General features: G+C 51.2%; 1 protein-coding gene across 6 annotated transcripts in view; it reads left to right on the top strand.

Moving 5' to 3' along the window:
- OBSCN (obscurin, cytoskeletal calmodulin and titin-interacting RhoGEF) overlaps positions 1 to 22,338 on the top strand; it is a 146,165-nt gene extending 123,827 nt beyond the window's left edge. For 4 of the 6 annotated variants that reach the window (XM_077304056.1, XM_077304058.1, XM_077304059.1 and 1 more), the window contains 14 exons: positions 1,068 to 1,113; positions 1,912 to 1,989; positions 3,220 to 6,934; positions 7,387 to 7,497; positions 8,723 to 8,833; positions 9,627 to 9,794; positions 10,552 to 10,674; positions 11,939 to 12,109; positions 12,466 to 12,556; positions 13,973 to 14,212; positions 15,859 to 16,082; positions 16,925 to 17,000; positions 18,087 to 18,236; positions 19,005 to 21,115. In XM_077304056.1, coding sequence (XP_077160171.1) covers positions 1,068 to 1,113; positions 1,912 to 1,989; positions 3,220 to 6,934; positions 7,387 to 7,497; positions 8,723 to 8,833; positions 9,627 to 9,794; positions 10,552 to 10,674; positions 11,939 to 12,109; positions 12,466 to 12,556; positions 13,973 to 14,212; positions 15,859 to 16,082; positions 16,925 to 17,000; positions 18,087 to 18,236; positions 19,005 to 19,179 — 5,479 coding nt within the window. In that variant the 3' untranslated portion in view covers positions 19,180 to 21,115. Of the gene's footprint in view, positions 1 to 1,067; positions 1,114 to 1,911; positions 1,990 to 3,219; positions 6,935 to 7,386; positions 7,498 to 8,722; positions 8,834 to 9,626; positions 9,795 to 10,551; positions 10,675 to 11,938; positions 12,110 to 12,465; positions 12,557 to 13,972; positions 14,213 to 15,858; positions 16,083 to 16,924; positions 17,001 to 18,086; positions 18,237 to 19,004; positions 21,771 to 21,887 lie in introns of those variants that run through there. The other 2 variants (XM_077304054.1, XM_077304057.1) reach the window with 2 other exon arrangements.
- The last annotated feature ends 2,181 nt before the right edge of the window (positions 22,339 to 24,519 follow it).

Raw genomic sequence — 24,519 nt, forward strand, 5'->3', positions numbered from 1 at the left:
CCTTCCCCAGTCATTACCGTTTTACCCCCCAGCAAGCTGGGTACTCATTTTACCGACCTCGGAAGGATGGAAGGCTGAGTCAACCTTGAGCCGGCTGCTGGGATTGAACTCCCAACCTCATGGGCAGACAGATTCAGACAGCATATCGCTGCCTTACCACTCTGCGCCACAAGAGGCTCTATCCAATGGCAATACAATAAGGATATTCATAAAAGAAAGAAAATTGTCCTTTTTTTGTAGTTTTATCTCTTTATTCTGTAGGACTTCTGTCAAAACGGAATCCAGGAAATATCCGTTTTCAGTGAGATTCTTTCATCAGTGACAAGTCCTCTGAGGCTTCAGTTTTTTTATCAATTTTATAAGTATTGAAAATTTAAACCTTATATATATAATAATAATATAATACTGGCCACAGGCTCACATAGGTATGGGGATACCGGTCTGTGTTGACACATTCCCCCATATCCCCATACCTATGTGAGCCTGTGGCCATTATTATTGTTATTGTTGTTGTTGTTGTTGTTGTTGTTATTATTATTATATAAGGTTTAAATTTTAAATTTTCAATACTTATAAAATTGATAAAAATACTGAAGCCTCAGAGGACTTGTCACTGATGAAAGGATCTCACTGAAAATGGGTATTTCCTGGATTCCGTTTTGACAGAAGTCCTACAGAATAAACAGATAAGGAAAACTACAAAAAAAGGGAAACTTTTCTTTCTTTTATGAATATACTTATTGTATTGCCATTGGATAGGTCTGTTTCTCTCTGTTTGGTTTAATTATTAGACCATCCTTCTTATATCCTTAGTCCACCCATCAAGGTGTCATGTTCTCCAGGTGAACTGATCTCAGTTGGCTGGAGAGCCATTGTAACCCCAGGAGGTCTCCAGATGTCACCTGGCAACCCTAAGCAGACCCCGTCCACCAGAGTGGCTCCAGTTTACCAGCTGTGAGCATGACGGGGATTTTCCAGTGTGGTGCTCTCCACCCTGCAACGATGATTAGGGATATGAATACATATTGTGATCTCGCAAGCTACAACAAGCTTCTCTCTGTCTGCAGGGCAAGGCCAAGTGCCAGGGAGTGCCTCTCCCATAACTGGTTTGTGGTAAGTTGGGAAAGGTTGCTTCCAGGTATGGGAAAGGGAGAGGACCCGCCCTTTAGACCCTCGAGGGCATGTTGGGATGGGAAGTTCTACCAAGCCCGTGTGGTCTCAATGGTTAAGAGCAGCAGACTGATCTGGAGAGCCAGGCTTGATTCCCCACTCCTCCCCATGCAGCCCGCTGGGTGACCTTGAGCCAGTCCCTGATTTCTCTGACTCTCTCTCAGCCTCACCTACCTCACAAGGTGCCTGGTGTGGGGAGAGGAAGGAAAAGGAGATTGTCAGCCACTCTTAAGGCCTGACCAGCAAGTGGGTGTAGAGACCGAGGCCTTCGTAAGATCACAAGAAGAGCCCTGCTGGGTCAGACCAGGGAGAGTCCATCTAGTGCAGCCTCCCGTCTCACCTAGAGGCCAGCCAGTTCCTCCATAGGACTAGCAACAGGGTACAGAGGCCAAGGCCTTTCCCTAATAAGAACAACATCAGAAGAGCCCTGCTGGGTCAGACCAGGGAGAGTCCATCTAGTGCAGCCTCCTCACAGGGGCCTTGTGTGCCAGTCCTTCAGGAGAGAGAGGAAAAGGTCCTCTCTGCACCCTGATGCTGTGAAAGGCCTGGGAGAATAGGGGCATTTCAAATGGGCACCTAAAGGATCATTCAGTAGGTCCCTTGATCTTGTTCCTCGTGTGCCCCCATCCCCGACAGCAGGGACCCCTAAAGCATGGCCTTAATCAGAGCCCCAAAAGACGTTAAGTTTGAGATCTTTACTGAGACGGCACCCTCACCTTGACTTTCCCCCCCTCTTTACAGAATAAGCCCTCCACCGAGGAACCTCACGTTATAGATACGAAGCAGCTCAAATTCTTCATCTCTCGAAACAAGTGGCAGGTCAGCAGGCATCCCTTCGGCCATTTTACTGTTTCTCTTTACGTTTCGTTTTTCAGAGGACCGACCAGGCTAGTCCAGAGGGGTCCCCTGTGTGCTCTCCGGGGGTGACGTGGAGCCCAGGAAAACCCCTGCTGGGGCTAGCCAGGGGGCTTTTGGAGATCTGATTGACTGTGCAGGTTTATTTATTTGTATTTATTTATTATATTGATATACCATCCCTCTCTGTGGACAGGATCGGGGTGGTTTGCATCATGGTAAAATCATTTCAAAACCCAGTGAAAAAACAAGACATGCGGCAACTGCTCTGATTTACCCGCTGCTTCTCCAGTTTGGGGTAGTGGTTAGGAGTAGTGGTGTAGTGAGAGCCAGTTTGGTGTAGTGGTTAGGAGTGCGGACTTCTAATCTGGCATGCCGGGTTCGATTCTGCACTCCCCCACATGCATCCAGCTGGGTGACCTTGGGCTCGCCATGGCACTGATAAAACTGTTCTGACCGGGCAGTGATATCAGGGCTCTCTCAGCCTCACCCACCTCACAGGGGGTCTGTTGTGGGGAGAGGAAAGGGAAGGCGAATGGAAGCTGCCCTGAGACTCCTTCGGGTAGAGAAAAGCGGCATATAAGAACCAACTCTTCTTCTTCTTCTTCCAGGCCTTCAGCATTCAGGAGTGGGATTATATTCTGGAGAGGGAAGGAGGGAAACCCGTGTTATTTTAGGTGCTTGTTCTGGCCTCAACCATACGTCAATCTGTTTTCGGATGGCCACTGATTCTCTGGGCAGTTTCCGTGTTTCTTAAGAAGTGAGAAAAAATTATCGGGGGTGTTTAGGCTAATGTGTAGGAATTAAAAACATTTTCCGACAGCCAAACATCTGCTCAGGGCTTCTTGTAGAGGCAGTAAATGTTTCCCATTATTATATTTAACGTATCTGTACTGGACCATCAGTTGGAGGCTTAAGATATCCCCCTAGGTCTACCCCGTAGGTGATAGTAGGGGGTGCTCTTTAGTCGGTTTTTTCATCACGGTACATCCTGGATTTTTGTAATGTATGGGATTTTATAAATTTTTAGGGGTAATTTTATTGGGGATTTTATGCATCTATATCTTGTAACCCACCACAAGCCTTGGGGAGTGGCGGGCTAGAAATCTAAATAATAATAATAATAATAATAATAATAATAATAATAATAATAATAATAATAATAATAATAATAATAGTATTTTCATTGTTCAGCGTTCCCTGATGAGCTATAAATCTGTATTGGTAATGAGGCCCATCCCGGACATCCTGGAGAAATCCCAGAACACTTCACTCGGCGTCTCTCGGCACCTGGCGGAAGACAGCAGTTCAACCAGCAGCAGCGGGTCCTCTTCGGACAACGAAATTTCTGCACCCCCAGGGAGGAGAAGCTTCGGTCCCGTCCCGGAGCTTCATTTGTCGGTGCTGGATGGGTCGCACTACTCAGAATTCCCACAATATGCAGCCGAAGCGAAATATCCCGAAACTTCGCTGCCGGCACTTAAGCCCCCGAATCACAAAGCGGCTTCGGCGAAGGGGGAGTTAGGCGGTGAGCTGTCACGTGACAGTGAAGAGCCAATCGCCAGGGCTTTTGCTCAGGAGGTCGAAGGGCGTGGTCCAGGGCAGAAAGAATCTCGAGGGGGCCGTCCCTTGGGAAAAGGCGCTCAGAGGCCTTTGCAAACAGAGGTGGGCGAGGCGGAAATGCTTCACCCACCGCAAAAAGATACCCTGTTGATCCCCGAAGAAGCTAAGCTTGAAAAAACCGAAGTCGGAAGGTCCCCCGGGTGCGTTCCCAGACACAGCGTCATAAAAAGTACGTTCTACAGCCACCCGTCAGAGACGCTGGCCAATGTACCTTCCTCGCCTGGCAAAGAGCACCGGAAACTTCTAGAAAGAGCCAAGAGAACTTACAAGAAAGCCGGATACCCTAAAGCTCTGAGTGGTCTGCGGGAGCCCCTTTTCGAGCAGTTTGAAGTTGGGGAGGAAGGAGCAGGACTGTCCGGTGAAGAGGAAACGGGGAGAGGCCGAGAAGGCGGAATGGTCCCCTTCACCAAATCCGCTTCCTTCGATACAGCCCAGAGATCGCCTCGGGTGACGTTTGAAGTTTCCAGCAGGAGCCGTTCTCTGGATGATTACAGGATCCGAGCGGCGAGCTTTGCCGAAGAGCATTATATTGAAGAGGAGGAGTCTGACCTGGTTCCCCACGGAAGCCCCAGGGAAGCTGCTCACCGGCATCGCGTCTCTGGAGACAGCGTTGGGAAGATTCCCGCAAAGGAGGGCACAGAAATGGCCACCCAGGTTTATTCACAGGAACAGGCAGCCGCGTTGGCACAGCAGGGTGGCAGGCCGGGCTCCGTTGTGGCTGCCCAGCAACCTGGAAAAGAGGAGAGATTACCTGAGAAACCACAGCCACTCCTTTCTGGGAAAATGGGAGCAGCTGTTCTGGGGGGAGAAGGTGCGATTCCAGCGGCCGAACAATCCGATTTCGCCTTGGCATCATCCCAAAAGTACGGGGGAGAGGAACGGTTACACGAGACACCTGGTGCGTCCATTGTGAGGGGTCCAGTTTCTGTTCTGTTAGAGGGAGAGAGCTCACAAGCTGAGATAGCCCTACGGATCTCCCACGACACTGAGGGAGCAAGATGTCTCCCTCACGAGGCGAAACCCACTTCTCTCCAGAGCTCACAAAGGCTCGAAGCTCTCCAAGGTCAGAGCCCCGATTTTGCAAAACCTGTCCTGGTTCCAGGCCCATCAAGAGGCGAGGGACTCTTGCCTCAGAAGCCCCCCGCTCAGGGTGAGCCACCAAAAGTGGTGACCGCGAAAGCAGTGACCCCAGAGGCCCATGGGAGACAGGCTGGCCCCATAGGAGACAGGCATCCCCCTTTTCAGCCGGTCATCCAGGAGGGCAGAGCTTCAGGTAGTCCAGACTTGCAAACAGACACTTTGGTTTTGTCCGCCCTTCTGGGGAAAGACCAGAAAATTCTGCCTCAGAGACAGTCAGCAGCTGGTTTACCTAAAACCGCTGCTTTGGAGGGGAAAGGGCCGACCGGTTTACCACTTCCTCAAGCACAACCAGTGCCGGTTTTGACCTCTGAAAGAGAATCCCAGAAGCTTGCGGGCCAAGCACCTGCCATGCATGGTGAGGAGAAGCCACGCGCTATACAAGGCCAAGGCCTCATGGGCATAGAGACAGGGCTTGTTGCTGAGGCCGAGGGAGAAATCCAGCACGTGCTGCAGCAGAAGCCTTCTGCTTACGGGGAGGTATTTGCCGGTGTCTTAAGAAGCACAAGTGTTATTACTGAGTTTGCTCCCCAAGCAGAATCTACCCCCAGATCTCCATCCGCTGGGGGTTTGCCTCCGGTGTCCTCCATCCACAGGGAATCGAGGCCTTTTCTCAGTGAGAAGAAAAGTTCCCCTCAACAAGCAGAAACTATCCAGAGGTCGACCCCTGAAGGTCAGCACCTTGACCAGCGACACCAGAAATCACACACTCCGGGTGGAAGGAAGCCTGGAGAGAGACAGCCTCTCAGAGACGTTGCAAGACCAGGCCCAGTTTTAGCGGGTGAAAGTCAGGAACGTGGACACGGGGAATATTTGATACCGCGTGAAGTAATTTCTGCTGTCCCCAAGGGCAAAATTCCACCTATTTTAACAGCGTCACAAGCGAAAACAATTCCGCCGTCTTCCTTTGAAGATAGAGAGCTGCTATACTACACAGCGCCCGAATTCAGCGAGGTCAAGTCTCCTGTCATGAGGGATCAGGGGCTGCCTCGGGCAGCCATTTCCCAAGCAAGAATGGCGCCATTTTCAACCTCTGAGGGCAAAAGCATGGCCACCCTAAAGACAGCCTCTGTAAAGCACGGGGAACACGTCTATCAGAAGCCTTCTGTTTACACCGAGGACGAGGCTGAAGCTCTGGAAAGCTTGGTGGATGAGATGGTTTGCCTGTCGAAAGAGATGAATGTTTTGGCGGAGTCGGTTTCTGGCGAAGAGGGATCCGAGGGACACGTCTCCCCATCAAGGGAGATATTCTACCAAGGACCTCCTGGAGAACCGACAAGGCCAATGTCCCGGTACCTTGTGAGAAGAGGGAAGAGAGAAGGAGGCATTGGCTTAGCAGACCCCTCAGAAGTGGACGTTATATATCCTGGTGAAGAAGAATATTTCAGTATGTCACCATTTATGAACAAGAAAGCCAGAATGGCTCCCCCGTATGAAGGCAGGGGCCCTGGCGATGTGGGGAGGGAAATGCCACCTCATTTTGCTACCTCTGACTTTGCAGACCAGTTCTGGTATTATTCAGGGGACCAGGGGCCGTACGACATCGCCCTGGTGCCCATCCAAGACCTCTGGGACGACATGCCGCGCCGGGACAGCAAGACGGCCAAGTTCGACATCTCCGAGGTGGAGCCGGCCTTCCTCAACCTCTACGAGCTCTACGACATTGTCTATTACCCGTTCGAGTTCCTCAGCTTCAGAAAAGCCCCCGAGAATCTACCCAGCAAAAGACGTCTGCCTTCCGGGGAAAAGGCCAAGCTGTCGCCCGGCTTAAAAGCTCATTCCCCTCAAGGTAAAAAAATGCGCCTGCCGGAGGACCTCTTGGAAGGCGGCGTCACGGGAGACGCTTCCAGGGCTGACGAGACCCCTGTGCTCGAGTCGGCGAGACCCAACGCTGCCCGGATAGGGAAGAGGTCGGACTCGGAAGGAGACCTCCCCAGCGGGACTCAACCGGCCTATGGCGCCCCAGCGGATCCAACGGGGAAGCGGAGGAGCTCTTTACAGAGCAGACTGGGAGCCTTCAAGCCTTTTGTCCGCTCTCAGTCCATGGAGCTGATAGAGCAGAGCCTGAAGAAGAGGGTGAAGGCGTCGGTCGCCCACCTCTCGAGGATGCTGTCGAGAAAGCCGTCTCCCGATCAGAGAAGCAGGGAAGGTAACACCTGACTCCCGGGTCTAAAACACCTGGGTCTAAAACACCTGACTCCTGGGTCTAAAACAGCCAAGGGGATGGGGCATCTCACCCTCCTTAATCCCACAGTAGCGGGAGATGGAGCTAGGCAGGCGAATATCCCGGTTATTCATTTATTTAATTGATTATAGACAATTCTGTGTCATTTTTCAGCCCAGATAGGGTCCTCAAGGTTACTCCTGCACAGCCTTCTCGTGATTAAATGGTTCAGCCCCCATAAGGATAATAAAAAGAGCCAAAATACCCCCCCCCCAAATGTGGGCAGAGTTTAAACTGGCAAGGAGAACAGGGCAGCTAGGGGCGTTAAGAAGAAAACAGTTCAGTCGCTTTCCTCTTTGCACAGTGAAGGGCAGGCCTGGGGCAGATCAGACCCAATTCAGAGAGCTTTGGACAGACCCCGTCTTCTCTCCCCGCAGGCTCAGAGGAGCGGAAGGAGAGGGACTCTTTGAAAGAGGCTTCCGGCGCGTTGAAGAAGAGGACCGGGTTCCCCTCGTTCACTCTCCCCAGCCTCAAGACCAAGGAAAAAGGTACTTACGAAAATAGCCAGAGACTCGGAACCCAGAGGTCAAAAGCTGCATGTGGCTTGTCCAGTGCAAAAAGTCTCACCAGTCAGCAAAGGAAAGGCTAAAGCTGTACTGACCAATATGGTCAACTGAAACTTAGGCGGCTAAATTGCAGCTAATAGATCCAGGACGGGGGGCAGCAAATCTCCTCCCCCCCCCCTCTTGTGCTGGTCATTCGACCCTCCTGCAGGGAGTGGTGGTGGTGGGATGGTGAGGTTTTCAAGGCAAGAACTAAAGAGAGGGTGGCTGACCACTGCCTACTTCTGAGTAGGAACCCTGGACCTCCTTGGTGGTCTCTCATCCACCAAGAGCCGGATCTGCTGAGCTGCTTAGGCCAGGGGTGGTCAACCTGTGGTCCTCCAGATGTCCATGGACTACAATTCCCATGAGCCCCTGCCAGCAAACACTGGCAGGGGCTCATGGGAATTGTAGTCCATGGACATCTGGAGGACCACAGGTTGACTACCCCTGGCTTAGGCCATCCAGGTCAAAAACCTATAGGGAAGACAGCTGATTTTAAGAAACAGATGAGAGAGGGCAAAATGGAATGTGTTTTAAAGCTTTTATTTCGTGATTAAATTGCCGCTTTACATTATTATCCTGTGGGTGTAGATTTTAGCTCTGGCTTTAATTGCATTAAAGATTGGGGGGTGTTTAATGGTTAAAATCTGATTCTTATTGCACGTGCTTTGTCAGCCTGCCTTGGTGACCCTTATGGAGACAGAAAATAACCAACTTAACTAAATAAACCGAACCAAGTTGGAGTCCAGGGACACCTAGTAGACTAACAATGGTTTACTATAGGTATAAGCAGGGGTAGTCAAACTGTGGCCCTCCAGATGTCCATGGACTACAATTCCCATGAGCCCCTGCCAGCGTTCGCTGGCAGGGGCTCATGGGGATTGTAGTCCATGGACATCTGGAGGGCCGCAGTTTGACTACCCCTGGGTAGCTTTCGTGGGCATGCACGCTTCTTCGGAGACATCTTATCCTGTACCTGAGGATGCCTTACCTCTGAGGAAGTGTGCACACACATGAAAGCTTCCAGCCAGCATTAAGCGTCGTAGGTCTTCAAGGTGCCCCTGGACTCAACATGGCGACCCACTTGAATCAAACTAAATAAATGCCTCAAGTATCGCAGCTTTGAGGCTTACGCTCTCTCGTTTGCTTCTCTCTGGCTACTTTCCAGCACCTTCTTTTGTAGAGGAGCTCACGGACCAGACGATCGCCCCCGGCCAGTCTGTGACGCTGTCCTGCCGGACTTCCGTGCATTCCTCTCCTCACGTGGAATGGTTCAAAGGTGACGTAAGCTCCCCCCCTCCTCCCACGACAGCTTGTGAAATGTGGGGTGCAGATCTGGCAATGATATCCAGGGATTGGGACCTGGTCTAGGAATTATTTGTTGCTTTTCTCCCCTCCCCTATTACTCTCGGGCAGGGGTAGTCCAACTGTGGCCCTCCAGATGTCCTTGGACTACAATTCCCATGAGCCCCCGCCAGTGAACACTGCCCCCTGGAACAGCCATTTCCTCCAGGGGAATTGATCTCTGTAGTCCAGAGACCAGTTTTAATTCCGCCAGATCCCCAGGACTCATTTGGAGGTTTGCAATCCTACAGTGTTATGCAATATTTCCAAGAACAGTTTTGTTGGACTATGCAAGATCTGTGGTGCGTGTGACTCAACGGCATGTGAGGGGCATCCTGCAGGGGCCATCGGAGGAGATGTGTTTTTAGCATACTTTGATTAGGAGCTTGCTGGTATTTTTCAAATTATCTCCTCCTGATTGGCCCAATTGGAGACTCCCTGACTGCCTCCAGAACAAGTTAGTCAGTTAGACTGTTAGGACTCTCTCTCTCTCTCTCTCTCTCTCCCCTCTCTTTCTTTACAAATAAATAAAGCTATTGGTTCTTTAAGCAGCTCAGTGTTTTGCCCCTTTGCATATTTCCACCCTGCCAACAGGCGCTATTCCTCAGTCCCATATCCTCGATCAATTACCGATCAATGCAATAAATAAAAATTGTTGTTGTTATTATTCCATCAACTTGTGACTTGATCAGAGGTTAAACTGAGGGCGCTTTATTTATTGTTTGCAGATGGGGCCGCCCTTCGCAGCACAGACCGGATACTGATTTCCTCCACACTCAAACACTATCAGCTTCTAACTATACTAGCAGCTACGAAAGACGATTTTGGGACTTACACCTGTGTGGCCACCAACTCCCAGGGCACGGTCTCCACCACCTGCGTCATAAGGAAAGCAGGTAAAGGGGGCACCCGGTTCAGCTTTGATCTTATAAGTCTCTTTCTTCTATAAGAAACATAGAAGGCATGCAAAAATAAAAACAGGGTTATATAATAAATTGTGTTCCCTCTGTTGCAGAGTATATAGAACAGTCTGTCTGTCTGTCTGTCCATCCCATGCTGGGAACTATTTGTCTGTCTGTCTATCAGCAGTTCCTAAAGTACAACACTAATCATAGAATCCTAGAATCCTAGAATCATAGAGTTGGAAGGGGCCATACAGGCCATCTAGTCCAACCCCCTGCTCAACGCAGGATCAGCCCTAAGCATCCTAAAGCAAGGAGGCAAGGAGGCAAGCTAGCAACAAGTTAAATAATCAGTCATTCAATAAATGATTGGATTAATTCGAAGCTCTCGCCTTCCCCCTGTGAAGTTGGTGCTAGCTGCTGATCTACCCCCTGATCTCCCTCTCAGAGATAATGGCAGAGATTTCTAGTGCCCCTTTATTCATGTTTAGGAATATATACGACCCTTCCAGCGTAGAATCATCACCACCAATGAAGGCCAAAGCACCTACAGTTCAACTCAGCAGATGAGCATGATAAAGTAATCAAGCCCCAGTGCAGTGCAGAAACTTCAGAGGCTTAAAAACCCAAGCTCCTTAAAAACCTGAGCTCAGGTGTCCCCTAAGGCAGAAAGGTGGCAAATCAATGTTCGGAATCCATCAACTGGGTTTTGTTTGTGCTGCCTCTCCCCATCCTGTATCTCATCCCGCAGAGGCTCCGTCGAACCCTCCGTCTCCGGATATCGTGGAGGTCCTTGAGGACGGGGTGCAGCTCGCCTGGAAGCCGGTGGAGCTCCACACACCTGTGACTTACACAGTCCTGTGCAGGAAGGAAGGTAACGGGGGGGGGGGAGATTACTGGGTTTGAACAGGGCTCAAGGCACCTCAGGGCAGCAGAGTCTACCTGGTTTGTACCTACTGACGAGGAAGGAAGTTACGGGTGGAACCTCTGCCTTTGCAAAAGCTTATAGGAGTCCTTCATTGTCGGGAACTCCAGACTGGATTCTCGTCTAAATAGCTAGGATGGGATTACATTGCAAGGAGCCACTTTGGAAGGGCAGCTGGCAACTGGACCATGTTTCCCTGAAGAGGGGGGGGGGGATCTTGTTTTCCACAAACAGAGAGAATGCTGGAAATCCCAGAGCCGGGAGGCAAAATCAGGGGAAGGCTTCAGCCTCTCTGCCCTGTGGCTGGCCCTGCAGAGGAACTGGCTGGCCCCTGGGTGAGACGGGAGGCTGGACTGGAGGGACCCTTCCTGGCCTGACCCAGCAGGGCTCTTCTGAGGGTCTTCTCAGGGGAAGGCCTCGGCCTCCCTGCCCTGTGGCTGGCCCTGCAGAGGAACTGGCTGGCCCCTGGGTGAGATGGGAGGCTGGACTGGAGGGACCCTCCCTGGCCTGACCCAGCAAGGCTCTCCTGAGGGTCTTCTCAGGGGAAGGCCTTGGCCTCTCTGCCCTGTGGCTGGCCCTGCAGAGGAACTGGCTGGCCCCTGGGTGAGACGGGAGGCTGGACTGGAGGGACCCTCCCTGGCCCGACCCAGCAGGGCTCTTCTGGGGGTCTTCTCAGGGGAAGGCCTTGGCCTCTCTGCCCTGTGGCTGGCCCTGCAGAGGAACTGGCTGGCCCCTGGGTGAGATGGGAGGCTGGAGGGACCCTCCCTGGCCTGACCCAGCAGGGCTCTACTGATTTTCTTCTCAGAGGAAGGCCTTGGCCTCTATGTCCTGCTGCTGCCCCTCTAGAGGAAGGAGAGAAGGGTCTCTGTTGGCCTCTGTTGTTACCCAGATGTCTTTTACCAGGAAGTGCTGGTTGACAATCCTGCCTACAATGTTGTGGGAAAACAGGAGAATGCCCTCCCCCTTTCCAACAGTAACCTGGAGGCAAGAAGGTCATTTGGATCCCCCCTTTGAAAGAGCAACTCTTCCTAAAATACTAGCAAAACATCTCACGTCTGCTCAAAGCTCTCCTTTTCTGGAAGCCCTAACCCAATTGAGTCTGCACCGTCAGGCAGTAGAATATCTACCGTCAGTAAAATATCTGTCACGGATAGACACAGTCCCCCTGGGAGTGTCCAGAGTGTTTACCCTTCCTTCTGTTTCGTGGGCCTAGATGGAGAGTGGAAGACCTTGGCCAGCGACATCTCCAACTGCTGCTACACGGCCAGAGACCTCCCGTGGGGTCTCGTCTGTTCCTTCCGGATCGCCTGCGTCAGCAAAGCCGGCGTGGGGCCTTACAGTAACCCGTCTGCCAAAGTGAGGATTGGGGAAAAGGATCAGACAGGTATCGGCCAAACCAAGACGGCTGCTTTGCTTCCTTCCTGCTCTGCGCGAATCAGCAATGATCCTTTGGGGAAGCCACCCCGCACACACTCACCGACACCAGAAAGAGTGCGTTCGTAAGCCTCTTTGAAACTCTTTTGAGTGGTAAAAAGCAGGGTACCAAAATCCCAGCTCTTTTCCTTCTAAAAGGAGCCCCCGGACTCAAACGTCGTCCTGCTGCTTCAGACCAGCATGGCAAATTGCTTAAATAAACCAATCACTCCCACCAACCAGGCTATGCAGGCCTATCAGGCCAACACTGCTTTGGACGCTCACTCTGGGCCTTGACTCCCCCTCCCCTCTCCCCCTCCCCTCCAGCATTCCAGTCTCCGGACGCAGAGGACAGCAAAATGGCGGCCCCGGCTCAGCCGACCCACCAAACCTACGCCTTCCAGACCGAGATCAAAAGGTACTGAGATCTGTTTGCAGGGACGCTCGAGCCCTGGGGGGGGGGGGATGTCTGTGCGGGGAAGAGCCTGATAAACAGGAAGGTTTGCGGGCGACCGATGGGAGCTTGTTGCATTTTAGTGCAGAATAATGATAAGACAGATAGGGCTCGGTCCAGCTGTTGCCAGCTGTTTGGCATCTCGGGGGGGGGCTAGGAAGAAGGATACTCAACAGTGGTCAAGGACTTATTTGGAAAATATCTCCCTTTTCATTCCCCTTTAGGTCTCTCTAAAGAGAAGCTTTTTCCATCTTTAGCTTTCCTTGCTGAGCCAGAGTAGCGTAGGGGTTAAGAGAGGTGGCCTCTAATCTGGACAGCCGCGTTTGATTCCCTGCTCTTCTTCCACATGCAGCCAGCTGGGTCACCTAGTCACAGTCCTGTTAGGTCTCATCTCACAGAGCAGTTCTGTTAGAGCTCTCTCAGCCCCCTCTACCCCATAGGGTGTCTGTCCTAGGGAGAGGAAGGGGAAAGTGTTTGTAGTCTGTTTTGGAACCCCTTTGGATAGTGAAAAGCGGGATATAACACCAGCACTTTTTTTTGAGAGCAAGCGTGGTATAGTGACTAAGAGGGGTGGCTTCTAATGGAGATGGAGAACCAGGTTTGATTCCCGACTCTTCCACATGCAGCCATCGGAGTGACCTTGGGCTAGTCACAGTCCTGCTAGAGCTCTTCTCGCAGAGCAGTTCTCTTAGAGCTTTCTCAGCCCCACCTACCTCACAGGGTGTCTGTTTTTGGGAGAGGAAGGGGAAAGTGTTTGCAAGATGTTTTTGGAGTCCTTCGGATAGTGAAAAGCGAGGTATAAAAAACAAGCTCTTCTTCTCTTGAGATGAGGTGTGTCATGTGGCACCTCTAAATAAGTGAATTTGGGGCAGGGGCTAGCCACCGTTCTGGAAAACGTCCCCTGTCGAATGCCCTCTGGCAGCTGCTGCCGACAGCAGGCGAGAGGTTGACAAAGGCCATTTGCAGCAGCCCGGCCGGAAGGCACCGGTCAAGTGGGGAACGACATGGTCTTGAGCTCAGTGAGGACTCCTCAGAGGTAGCTTGCAGAACTGTAAGACCCTCTGGAGAGGGCATCTGGACGACTTTGCCGGTTGGGTTCTCTCCCAACCTGCACGGCCCAGCCTCACCCGACCTCCTCAGCCCCGGGAAACCAAGCAGGGTCAGCTCTGGGGAGCATTTGGATGAGGAGACCATGAGAAGGTCCGGGGTTTCTACACAGAGGTGGGCAAGGGCTACCCACCTCTGTTCTTCTCTGGCAAGGGAAACCCCGGGAGGGAACAAGCCGCCTGTGACTTGCCAGCGGTTCCCATTTCGTCCTCATGCCAGCATCTAGGTTTGTGTGTGTGTGTGTGTGTGTGTGTGTTGTTCCTGTCGCCACAGAGGACGCTTCAGCATCATCAAGCAGTGCCGGGAGAAGCTCAGCGGGAACGCCCTGGCAGCCAAAATCATCCCATACCAAGCAGAGGACAAAGAGCTGGTTCTCCAGGAGTATCAGATCCTGAGGAAGCTGCACCATACCAATGTCGGGCAGCTGCAGGGGGCTTACGTCAGCCCGCGCCACCTGGTGCTCATCCTGGAGCTTTGTGTGGGCCCCGAGCTGCTCCATGCCCTGGCGGGACGGTAAACATGCTTGCAATTCAGCTCGGCCGATTCCGTTGACAACCAGAAGAGGTTCAGCCTAGGAGCACACCCAGCACGTGCTACGGGCCCCGTGGTTCCAGGGATCCCCCGTGGTGCTGCACGGTTCAGGGCCCCTCATACGGCGATTGTTGGGGGGTCTTTGTACCTATGCAGCTTGTGGGCTGCAAGAAAAAAGGGTGGCATGCATGCTCGGTCACTCACTGAGCATGCACATCGCTTATTGTGCATGTGTGCAGACCACAAGCCATATAAGTGTAAAGGTTCCCCTTAAGTACTGGGGCCTTGCGCTTGTGTGACCCTCCAAGGTTCGAGAAATGTTTTCAGCAGCATGAAGCTGGCAGGCAATTCCAAAGTTCCCTCCCTGGGAGGGGAGCAACACAATCACTTGTGTCGCACGAGTCACAACGCCTGTTGTGCTCTGCTAGGGGCCCGTGGATCCTTAAACTGGCTCTGGGGCTAGGGGCCCGCAAGTCCTCAAGCCAGGCCTGTTGACAACCAGCTCGAAAAATTCGGGGGCCTCTTTTCTCCTCTAGAGCAGGGGTAGTCAACCTGTGGTCCTCCAGATGTCCATGGACTACAATTCCCATGAGCCCCTGCCAGCAAATGCTGGCAGGGGCTCGTGGGAATTGTAGTCCATGGACATCTGGAGGACCACAGGTTGACTACCCCTGCTCTAGAATACATCCGTTCCCGAAAGTCCCATTTCTGGAGCACGGCCCAGGCAAGGATATCAGCAACGCAGAGCCAAGTCGGAGGCCTGCAAAATACAGGAGGTGCAGATGGATTAGGAAACAGGCAGTAAGGCCAGAAGTCCTGTTGTGGCACTAGCTGCCTTTGGAGAGCTGCCCAGGCTGGAAATTTCAGGAGCATGAAGCAACTCCCGTCCTGTAGAAGTGCCCAGCCTTGAATGCAGTGGGAAGAAGCCGTCATCTCGGAGGGAGGGGTTTTCTCACGTCCTCCTGCAGCTGCGATTCTGCTTTCTTGCTTGGCCTCCTGGCAGGATTGAGAAAGACCCAGGAGAAAACACTCCCCTCACCCCAATTTCCACAGAACTGAAAAATGTCACTGATGAAAGAGGTTGGGGGGGACCTGCAGGGTCGTCTAGTCCAACCCCCTGCACTATGCAGGAAACTCACAACTCCCTACCCACCCACAGGGACCCCAGTTCCATGCCCAAATGATGCCCCCACCCTCCAAAACCAGAATCCCTGGCCAGTCTGGCCTGGAATAAACTTGTCTTCGGAGCCCAAGTGGCAAGCAGCATTTCCCTGGGCATGCAAGAAAGCACTGCAAGAGCCGAGTATGGGCACAGTCCCTCCTGCCCACCCACTCCCAACCTGCCTTCGTGCCCAGAATCCAGACTTGCCAGTGCCTTTTGGGTCCCCATCCAATGTTGAGCCCAGACAGAGAGCCCCGGTCACCCTGCCCTAAAAACTCCATTGTTTTCGGCTCCTCCTTCTACAGCAGCCATTTTGTGGTTGTCCTCACCGCTCAGTGCCTGGTTTCCAAAGGTGTCCTTGGGCTCTACAAAGGTCGGAGACCCCTGGTCTAGAATGCCCAAACTTTCCACCTGATGCTCAGCAGCAATTTGTGTGTGTTATAATAATGGGCTCCCTTATATTTAGGTCCTCCTACTCAGAGGTGGAAGTCAGAGACTACCTGTGGCAGATTCTTACGGCTCTCGAGTTCCTCCACGCTCAGAGCATCCTGCATCTGGACCTGAGGTCGGAAAATATGATTATTACGGAGCCAAACCTGCTTAAACTCCTGGACTTTGGCAATGCGCAGTTCTACGCTTCAGACAGGGTGATAACTCTGGAGGGGAGCACAGACTACGTGGAAACAATGGGTACGTGCACGTCACCCTGGTTTGTAAGTGCGGACCTAGTAGGGGTTGGTTCAGGATCTAGAAGGCCGTGTTCAGGACGGAAGCAGGTAGAAACAGAAGATCCCTCAGACTTAAATCAAATTACTGGTCCGCCTTGCTTAGGGAAGCTTGTTCTGATTAGCAGCGAATCTCCAAAATCTCATAACAACATAAGGGAAGCCTTGTTGGATCAGGCCAATGGCCCGTCTGGTCCAGTATTCTGTGTCCCACAGGGGCCAAACCCCAGGGGCCATCAGGAGGTCCACCAGCAGGGCCAGAACTTCAGAAGCCCTCCCACTGTGCCCCCCCCCCCAAGCACCAAGAAGACAGAACATCCCTGCCTTAGACGTAAGAACATAAAAAGCCATGTTGGATCAGGCTAGTGGCCCCATCCATCTCCATAACATGCTCTGCTCAATTTTCCTTTCTCCAATAGAGCTAGTTAGCGATGACGAAGCCAAAGACCCGGAAGCAAAGGGGCATGCTGTTCTTCTGCTCAGCACCATCAAACGTAGCTGGGTCAGCACTGCCAACTTGCCCAGGGTTGACTTCTTGCATCTTCTTCCTCGACGCCCCACGGTCAGCTTTGCCACCTCTCTGCCCCCCAGTCTCTTCAACCTCATGGCCTCCCTCTCCCCCCCTGGCTTTCCAGTTCCCAACAGGAGGGAGAGGGAGGGAAAGAGACTGGGGCCAGGTTGTTCTGAGCTTCTGTGATACCTAAGTTCACTTCCTCCACTGGCCCCAAGCTCCCCTTTGACGTTGGCAAGCCCCGCACCCGGGCACGTCCCGAAGAGAGAGTTCCTAACACAGACGTATCTTCACAGCTTCAGAACTCCTGTCGGATAAAGGAGCAGTCCCGCAGACGGACATCTGGGCGGTTGGGGTGACGGCGTTCATCATGTAAGTCGTCTCGTGCTCTTCCGAGTTTCGGCCGAGGGGGACGGGGTCCATGGCACTAGACCTACCAAGGCAGGTCCCCCTTGGTCACCGGGGGATGTGGGGGTGGGGTACGGGTGCCAGGTGTAAGTTGGGAGACTCCTGGATATTTTAACTAATTAATATTTGATTGATTGATTTGTAGACTGTCCCTCCCAGCTCGGGACAGGGGTAGTCAAACTGCGGCCCTCCAGATGTCCATGGACTACAATTCCCAAGGGTGTTCCCCAAAAGCATATAGGGTGTTCCACAAAAGCACAGTCTCTCTCAGCCACATCCTGCTTTGCCAACCAGTTGCTCTCGCCAAAACTGGTTAAGAAACTTTCATGGCTAAACAATCTCAAGTGGCTTAGCAGATTAGAACCCACAGTCACTGACCTGAAACCATTTCTGTGCCAACTTGCAGGTACAGGTATGACCATCCCTTCCTTCTCTGTCAAAGGCATGCTTTGATCTGAAAGATTAGGATTAATTAGGTTGGGAGGAGGAGGGGGAAGCCACTCTGGGAGCTCAACCTTTCTTCTCAGGGATCCCCAACCTTTTTGAGATGGTGGGCATTTTCTCATTCGGGGGTAGTAGTATGGTGGGCACAGCTGCAAAATGGCTGCCACAGGTGGCAGGACCAGCCACAAAATGGCTACCGCAGCTTCCTTTCGGTCGCTCCGTGAAGATCCTTGAGCCAAGGTGGCAGCTGAGGCCAAAACAAAGTGTTTAAAATTCTGCACACCAAATCAATCTCTGAAAGCAAAAAGAAACATTCAGAAAGGTGTTGGGGGTCTCCCTGGGGCACAACCTTGGGGACCCCCCATTATGGATGCCTGGCAGCAGATAATGCTTTAGGATGCTTAGGGCTGATCCTGCGTTGAGCAGGTGGTTGGACTAGATGGCCTGTGTGGCCCCTTCCAACTCTAGGATTCTGTGGTTCTATGATTCTAAAATTATTTGCTATGATAGTTGGTTTGGATCTGGGTCACACGGGGGATAGAATTTGTGGCTGAGGGCCGATGGTGGCAGCCCAAAGAACATGGAAACTTGGCTCTTTGTTCTCAGGCTGAGCGCTGAATACCCCATCAATCCTGAGGCTGCCTGCGACTTTGGGAGACTGGTCAAGCGAGAGAAAATCAAGCTGAACAGATGCTACGCAGGCCTCTCCGGAGGGGCCGTCTCCTTCCTCCAAAGCACTCTGTCCTCGAATCCATGGTAAGAAGCTTCTTGTCCCCTTTGCCAGAAAACTTTTGGGGAAGGCAAAAGGCACTTGGTTTTTGTCTTTTAACTTTTCAAACTTTTCTTCTAAACAGAGAAGGATCTGCTAAAGTTGTTGGCGGGGTTTAAATACGCAATAGGGTGGAGCGCCAGGCGGTTTAAAAGAATAAAATAGTTTCATCAAGAAGGGAAACAAACTTTGTTTAGAAAGAGGGGAAGAGAGCCAACTTGTGGCGGTATAGTAGCGATGTGCTGTATGTCTTTTTAAGCGTTCCAAAATAGTTCCACCTGGGCTGAATCTGCACAGAACTTTGATTCCAGTCCCAGGTCGATTCAGTCCTTGCCATCTACACTGAATGCGATTTCCATTTTGATTTTGGCAACAAGCATGATTGATCCAGAGTGACCCTACCTTTCCCTCGCAATATCTTAGAGTGGATATAACCCTCAATATTTGAAAAATCGGAATGAGTAAAGGTGCAGCTGTCTGCTTGTCCCGAACTAACTTGCTGCCAAGCCTCCAACGCTGAAGAAAAGCCCTGATTGGCCAGGGCATCAGTTAAAAGGTTTCCTTGTTCCCAGGTTGCAAGCTTCCCTTAAGGGAGAAGACCTAACTTCTCTCAGCAGAGATTTGCCTCTGGGATTTATTCCCCCTCTTCTGCTGACTCCAAACCTCTCCCTCCATTCAAGAAAAGAAAGAGGCTCCTTCCCCCTCTGTTTCTGTTTACTCATAGCTGAATTCCTGTTTTTACCCCCCTTGGCTAGGAGGAGACCCACGGCATCTGAATGCCTGCAGTCTCCGTGGCTGCAAGAGACTGGCTTGGACGAGAGACAACAAGCCACCGTGACGTTCTCCACCAGCAAACTGAGGAATTTCGTGGCGGAGCGGGAAAGGAAAAGAGCCTTGCTGTGCTCAAAGTACGGCTTCATGACGGTCTAACGAAGCAATTCCAGGTGCAATCGCTGCATTGCCGTTGTCCATCTCTGCATCCCAGAAAACATCTACACAGGATGCTCTGCTCCTAATTTAGGACGGTTTCTGAGTCCCAGACTCAAAAGGAACAGATGCCGTCTTCAGACCAAACGGCACACACCTGTGAAGCCTCCTTACGCTGAATCAGACCATCGATCTCTCAAAAGACAGTCTTATCTAGTCAGAGGGACAGCGGCTCTCTGGTGTCTCAAGGTGAAGGTTTTCACCTCCCCTGCGGCTGAATTCTTGGAACGGGAGATGCCCTGAATCAAACCATCAGTCTGCTGGATACCAAGCAGTTGCTCTGCCTATGAGCCGCAGCCCCTCCCACCTGTGGCGAATTTGCAAGTTTTGGGTGTGTGTAAAGTGTTGATTAATGAAGGGAGTGGACACCCAGCCATGTTTCATGAATAAGCATTCATCAGTTAAGGCTAATTAATTAAATTTTTTCACTCCCTCTGAACTATGGCGAAACACCTTTGCTATGCTCTGCAAAGAAACTGAGCACATCCCATAAAATGCGAGTCCGGACAACGAACAACTCTGTTCAGTATGGCCACTTTGGATTCCAGAAGGCCAGCCCCACCTGGAGCATGGCAACCCTATTTGGACCACACACGAATCGCAGAATCATAGAATCATAGAGTTGGAAGGGGCCTCATGGGTCATCTAGTCCAACCCCCTGCAGTATACAAGGCTGTGAAATGTAACACAGATGCATGTTAGTGAACGTGTCGTGTTGTAGCCCAGAGTGCCTTCCTAGGAGTGGCAAAGCAAGAGGAGAATAATATGAGACCCTTGTCCCCACGGGGAAGAAAGATGACATTAAAAGGAAGTAAATAATTAACCGCAGGCTAGTCTGCTCCAGTACATCCACAACTAGCCGGCCTTCCAAAGGGCCCCAGTTTGCTGCTGAAGACAAATTTGGTTTCCTCCTCCTCTTGGCATGGTCTGAAGTTACGGAATGCATTCAGAGCTGGCAGTTTTCAGTTGTCAGGGGCTGCCAATCCATACCAGTGTTGCAAATTTATCTGCGTCGTTCAGCCTGCTGTCAGCTGCTCCTGCTGCCAAGCTCCCTCTTGAATAAGACAGGGGAGGAGAGAAGCCGATTCCTAGCAACCGCTTTGTGATTCTTTCCCCCCCCATTCAAGAGGCCAAACTCCCCATTTGTTTGTGTGGTGCCTTTTTGTCTCCAGGAGCTGTTGTGTATTGCTTGATCCTTTGATGTTTCAGGGCAGGGCGACTCATCTCCCTCCCGCCCTCCCCGTGGGGAATGCATCCCTCTCTTTTTCTTAAGCTTCTGGGGTTTCCATCTGCCTACCCCATTTCTCGCCCTGAGTGCTTTCCCCCCTCTCTTATTGCTCTCTTATAGCGGAGGAAACGCTTATTCCAAATCCTGGGGGGTGTGGTCTAGGATGAGAACATCTCTTCCCAATAGTGATGGCATAACCTTGCGAAAATTATGACTCAGGAATAGGGGGATTGGGTAGAGCAGCATCTGTCCATGATCCGATCTATAACGGATATTGTTGAGAACTAAGGTTTGGTTTGCAGGGGTGTCTTATCCCTGGGCAAACTCTCGGCAACAACTGATGGTTTAATTTCAAAGTAATCCATTGCCATGGTCCAGTGCAGAGAATCTGGAGTTCTGTGACTCAACTACGAATCGTGATTCCATTCCCTGAAGTTTCTTTCTAGCGTTCATACCTGTGAGGTGAGGAGCTAGCTCAGAGGGGAAGACCTTCCACCGATCGCTGAGATTGCTCAGTCTGCCCTCTTCTGATAGCTGCCACCTCACAGGGTGTCTGTTGTGGGGAGAGGAAAGGGAAGGCGACTACAAGCCACTTTGAGCCTCCTTCGGGTAGGGAAAAGCGGCATATAAGAACCAACTCTTCTTCTTCTTCTTCTTCTTCAAAACTGGGCACCTGGGCTCCCAACAGTCTACCTTCTGCATATGACGTGAAGTGAATTTGTTTCTCTCTTGCTTGCATGCGTTCTCAGCATGTCTGTGGCCCTACCTGGATGTTGTGTCAGACGAGGGTCTTTTCTCAGTTAGGTGTGTGACATTAGGGAACTGAGGCTCCCAAGGACTTTGGGGCCTGTTTTCTCATGAATGCAGAGCTGAAGACGAGGTGTTTCTGCTTCCCTCCTGTGCTGCGGGGGGCAGCCCCGCAACGGGGTGAGCATGCTGCTGTTTGGGTTGGGTATGGGAGGGAAGGCTGAAGTGCCCGCTCTACACCCCCACTCCCTTACATCTGAGCTGAATTGGGCCCCGGGGCCCTTGGGGGCATCACGTCCCTGATATCACGTCTGACTGTAAAAGAGCAGCCAGAGCTAGAGGAATCTCGGCTCGCATCAGATGCGACAGCTAGTTTGGACCCAAAGGTATTTATGAACATAGTGTTGTTTTGTTAAGTAATTCATTTAATAAAGACTTCATCCCAGGTCTGTTTGCATTGTGGTAGGGACAGAATATGTGCAACGGCAGAGTCTTGGAGCTCTGGAATGGGTTCACAAGCAGCCCCTGTGAAACAATTTATGGGCCATCTAGATCAGGGGTAGTCAACCTGTGGTCCTCCAGATGTCCATGGACTACAATTCCCATGAGCCCCTGCCAGCATTCTCTGGCAGGGGCTCATGGGAATTGTAGTCCATGGACATCTGGAGGACCACAGGTTGACTACCCGTGGTCTAGATGACGGTATTTATGGGCTATCTCTGGGTTGCAGCCCCTGCAGAGATGGGCCTTGAGAAATTTGCTTTCCTCCTTTGTAGAATTCTCACCGTGATCTATGTGAGCCTATTCCATCATCTCCTAACTCAACCTCACGTGGTAAGGAAACTAGCTTAGGTCCAGGCTCTTCTCAGGTCATTATCAGGGGAAGTCCTCGGCCTCTCTGTCCCGTTTGTTGGATTTCCAGAAGAACTGGTTGGCCACTATGTGAGACAAGAGGCTGGCCCAGATGGACTTGTACTGGTCATATCCAGCGGGGCTTTTCTGATGTTCTAATGATTAGTACCAGACTGGCATTATTAACACTATGATTAATATTGTTGTTCTTGTTATTTATGAAGTGCTTTCAAAAGAGAGCGCATCACAATAAAACGGTGGGTGTGTTCATTGTATTTATTCTGGCAGTTTGTGCGCATTCTTGCTGAATGACCCCTGTATTGCTTTAAAAAATCTGAAAAACCTACTTGACCCAAGATGAGAGTAAAAGGGGGGGGGGGGAAATCACATGTCATGCTCCGTCCAGCCATGATCCAAATTAGTGTATCACCTTCATCTCTCTGGAAAAAGAAATCTGTTGTTTGTCTCCAGCAAGCCACATCAAAGTAGTCAGAAGAGGAAGTACATTTTTTAAAAGAGCAAAATTCAAATATCTTTTGGCCACAGCTACCGCTGGGAATCTTATCAGCTGGGCTCTAAGAACAGCATGGTCCATCTGTTTGATCTTTCTGCTACTGTCTTTTTGCCATAAGCGGGGTGAATCATAGAATCATAGAGTTGGAAGGAACCTCCTGGGTCATCTAGTCCAACCCTCTAACGCAGGGGTAGTCAAACTGCGGCCCTCCAGATGTCCATGGACTACAATTACCATGAGCCCCCACCAGCATTCGCTGGCAGGGGCTCATGGGAATTGTAGTCCATGGACATCTGGAGGGCCGCAGTTTGACTACCCCTGCTCTAACAGGTTGTGAGTGTCCTGCGTAGTACAGAGGGTTGGACTAGATGACCCAGGAGTTCCCTTCCAACTCTATGATTCTATGGTTCTGATCCACTGTAACCTTCAAATGTCATATGAGCAGCGAACAGCAATTCGGAAGAGAGAAACGATTAAAGCCTCTCTTCAGGAGCCCTCAGGCGTGGGTTTTCCGCAACGCAAACGCCTGTAGGTCAGCAAAATCTCAATGTGTGTTCGGCGTGCCAGGGTCCGAACAAGGGACCCCGCTGCCAGTTGAGACAGGCTTGCATTAAAATCTTCCCTCTTTTCCCAACCTCCCTCTGAGGAGCCTCGAATTGGCAGCTAGAAGAAGAAGAAGAAAAGAAGGTTTTGCTACCCAGCTTGTCTCCACTGTCGTTTCATGCGCTGCCAGAATACCAGAGGCCCAGGAAAAGAATCCCGAGGCTCAGAGAGAGAGATTTGGGAGACAAAAGATACAGCGGAGGAACAAAGAGGGCATTTTTAAAAACTTTAAAATATGGGGCCGGGGGGGGGGGCATCCAAAGATTTCATTTGAAGTTCAACGGGTTTTAACAAAGAGCTGGGTATTTGCATAAACATCCCATTTGGGCATGGATAACAGCAATTTGGATTTATGGGATGTCGTTCAAGAATATGGAACACCTTGTCTGCCTTGCTTTGTAGAGTTGCTTTGTAGAGTTGTTGGCTCCTGTCTTGGAAATTACTGAAGATTTGCAAGTAGAGCCTGAGGAGGGCAGCGACAGGGGGAAGGGAGGATCCACTAATGATTATTATGTTTCCATTTTTATTCCTCCCTTATAGAATCCTAGAATCATAGAGATGGAAGGGACCTCCTGGGTCATCTAGTCCAACCCCCTGCACTCTGCAGGACACTCCCAACCCTCTTGCTCATCCACTGTCACCTGCCACCCCCCTGAACCTTTCTCAAAATGACTCTAAGTGAAGGGACATCTGTCATTTGAAGATCAGCTGGGTAATTCCAGGATAAGTTAACCCTATGTTCCAGTGACCCGTACAACATCCCTGTAGAGTAGGCTGGCCTCACTATCCCCTAGGAAGCTGAGACAGGGCAGTGTGGGGAGGGGGAAGTGGTAGCTTACTTGGAGCCTTTGGGTGGGTTCCTGGCTAAGGTAAAACTGGGTTTACCAATGAGCATTCTTAGAGGCTGAGCTTGAGAGATTTAAAGTGATATTTAAGAGCTAAGGGGAAGGGCTGCAAACGAAAAATGGTTGGTAAGAGAGGGGTTAAATGCCCGTGGCACGAACACAGGCCTTTCTCCAACAAATAACCCCCTTCCTCCCACACTTGGTACTTGTGAAAACACCTCCAATTGAGAAATCGTGCTTTCGGTGCCAAGGTTACGGTTTCTGCCTTGGGGAAGAAAAACATTCTGGCTGATGCTGGACATGATTGTCCCTCCCCCTGTTTTGTTAGCAGCCATCATTTTGCAGAGTCTTTTTTAAAGAGGTGGGATGAAAGAAAATATTGCAAAGCAATGTATGAGCTCTTGTGTCCCACCAGACTAAATGGCCTTTTCAAGACCCGCAAAGTTTTGCGTAGGGTAGAAGCTTTGGTGTCTTCAGATACATGGAAACAGACT

The sequence above is a fragment of the Paroedura picta genome, chromosome 11, assembly GCF_049243985.1.
Source record: "Paroedura picta isolate Pp20150507F chromosome 11, Ppicta_v3.0, whole genome shotgun sequence".
NCBI lineage: Eukaryota > Metazoa > Chordata > Lepidosauria > Squamata > Gekkonidae > Paroedura > Paroedura picta.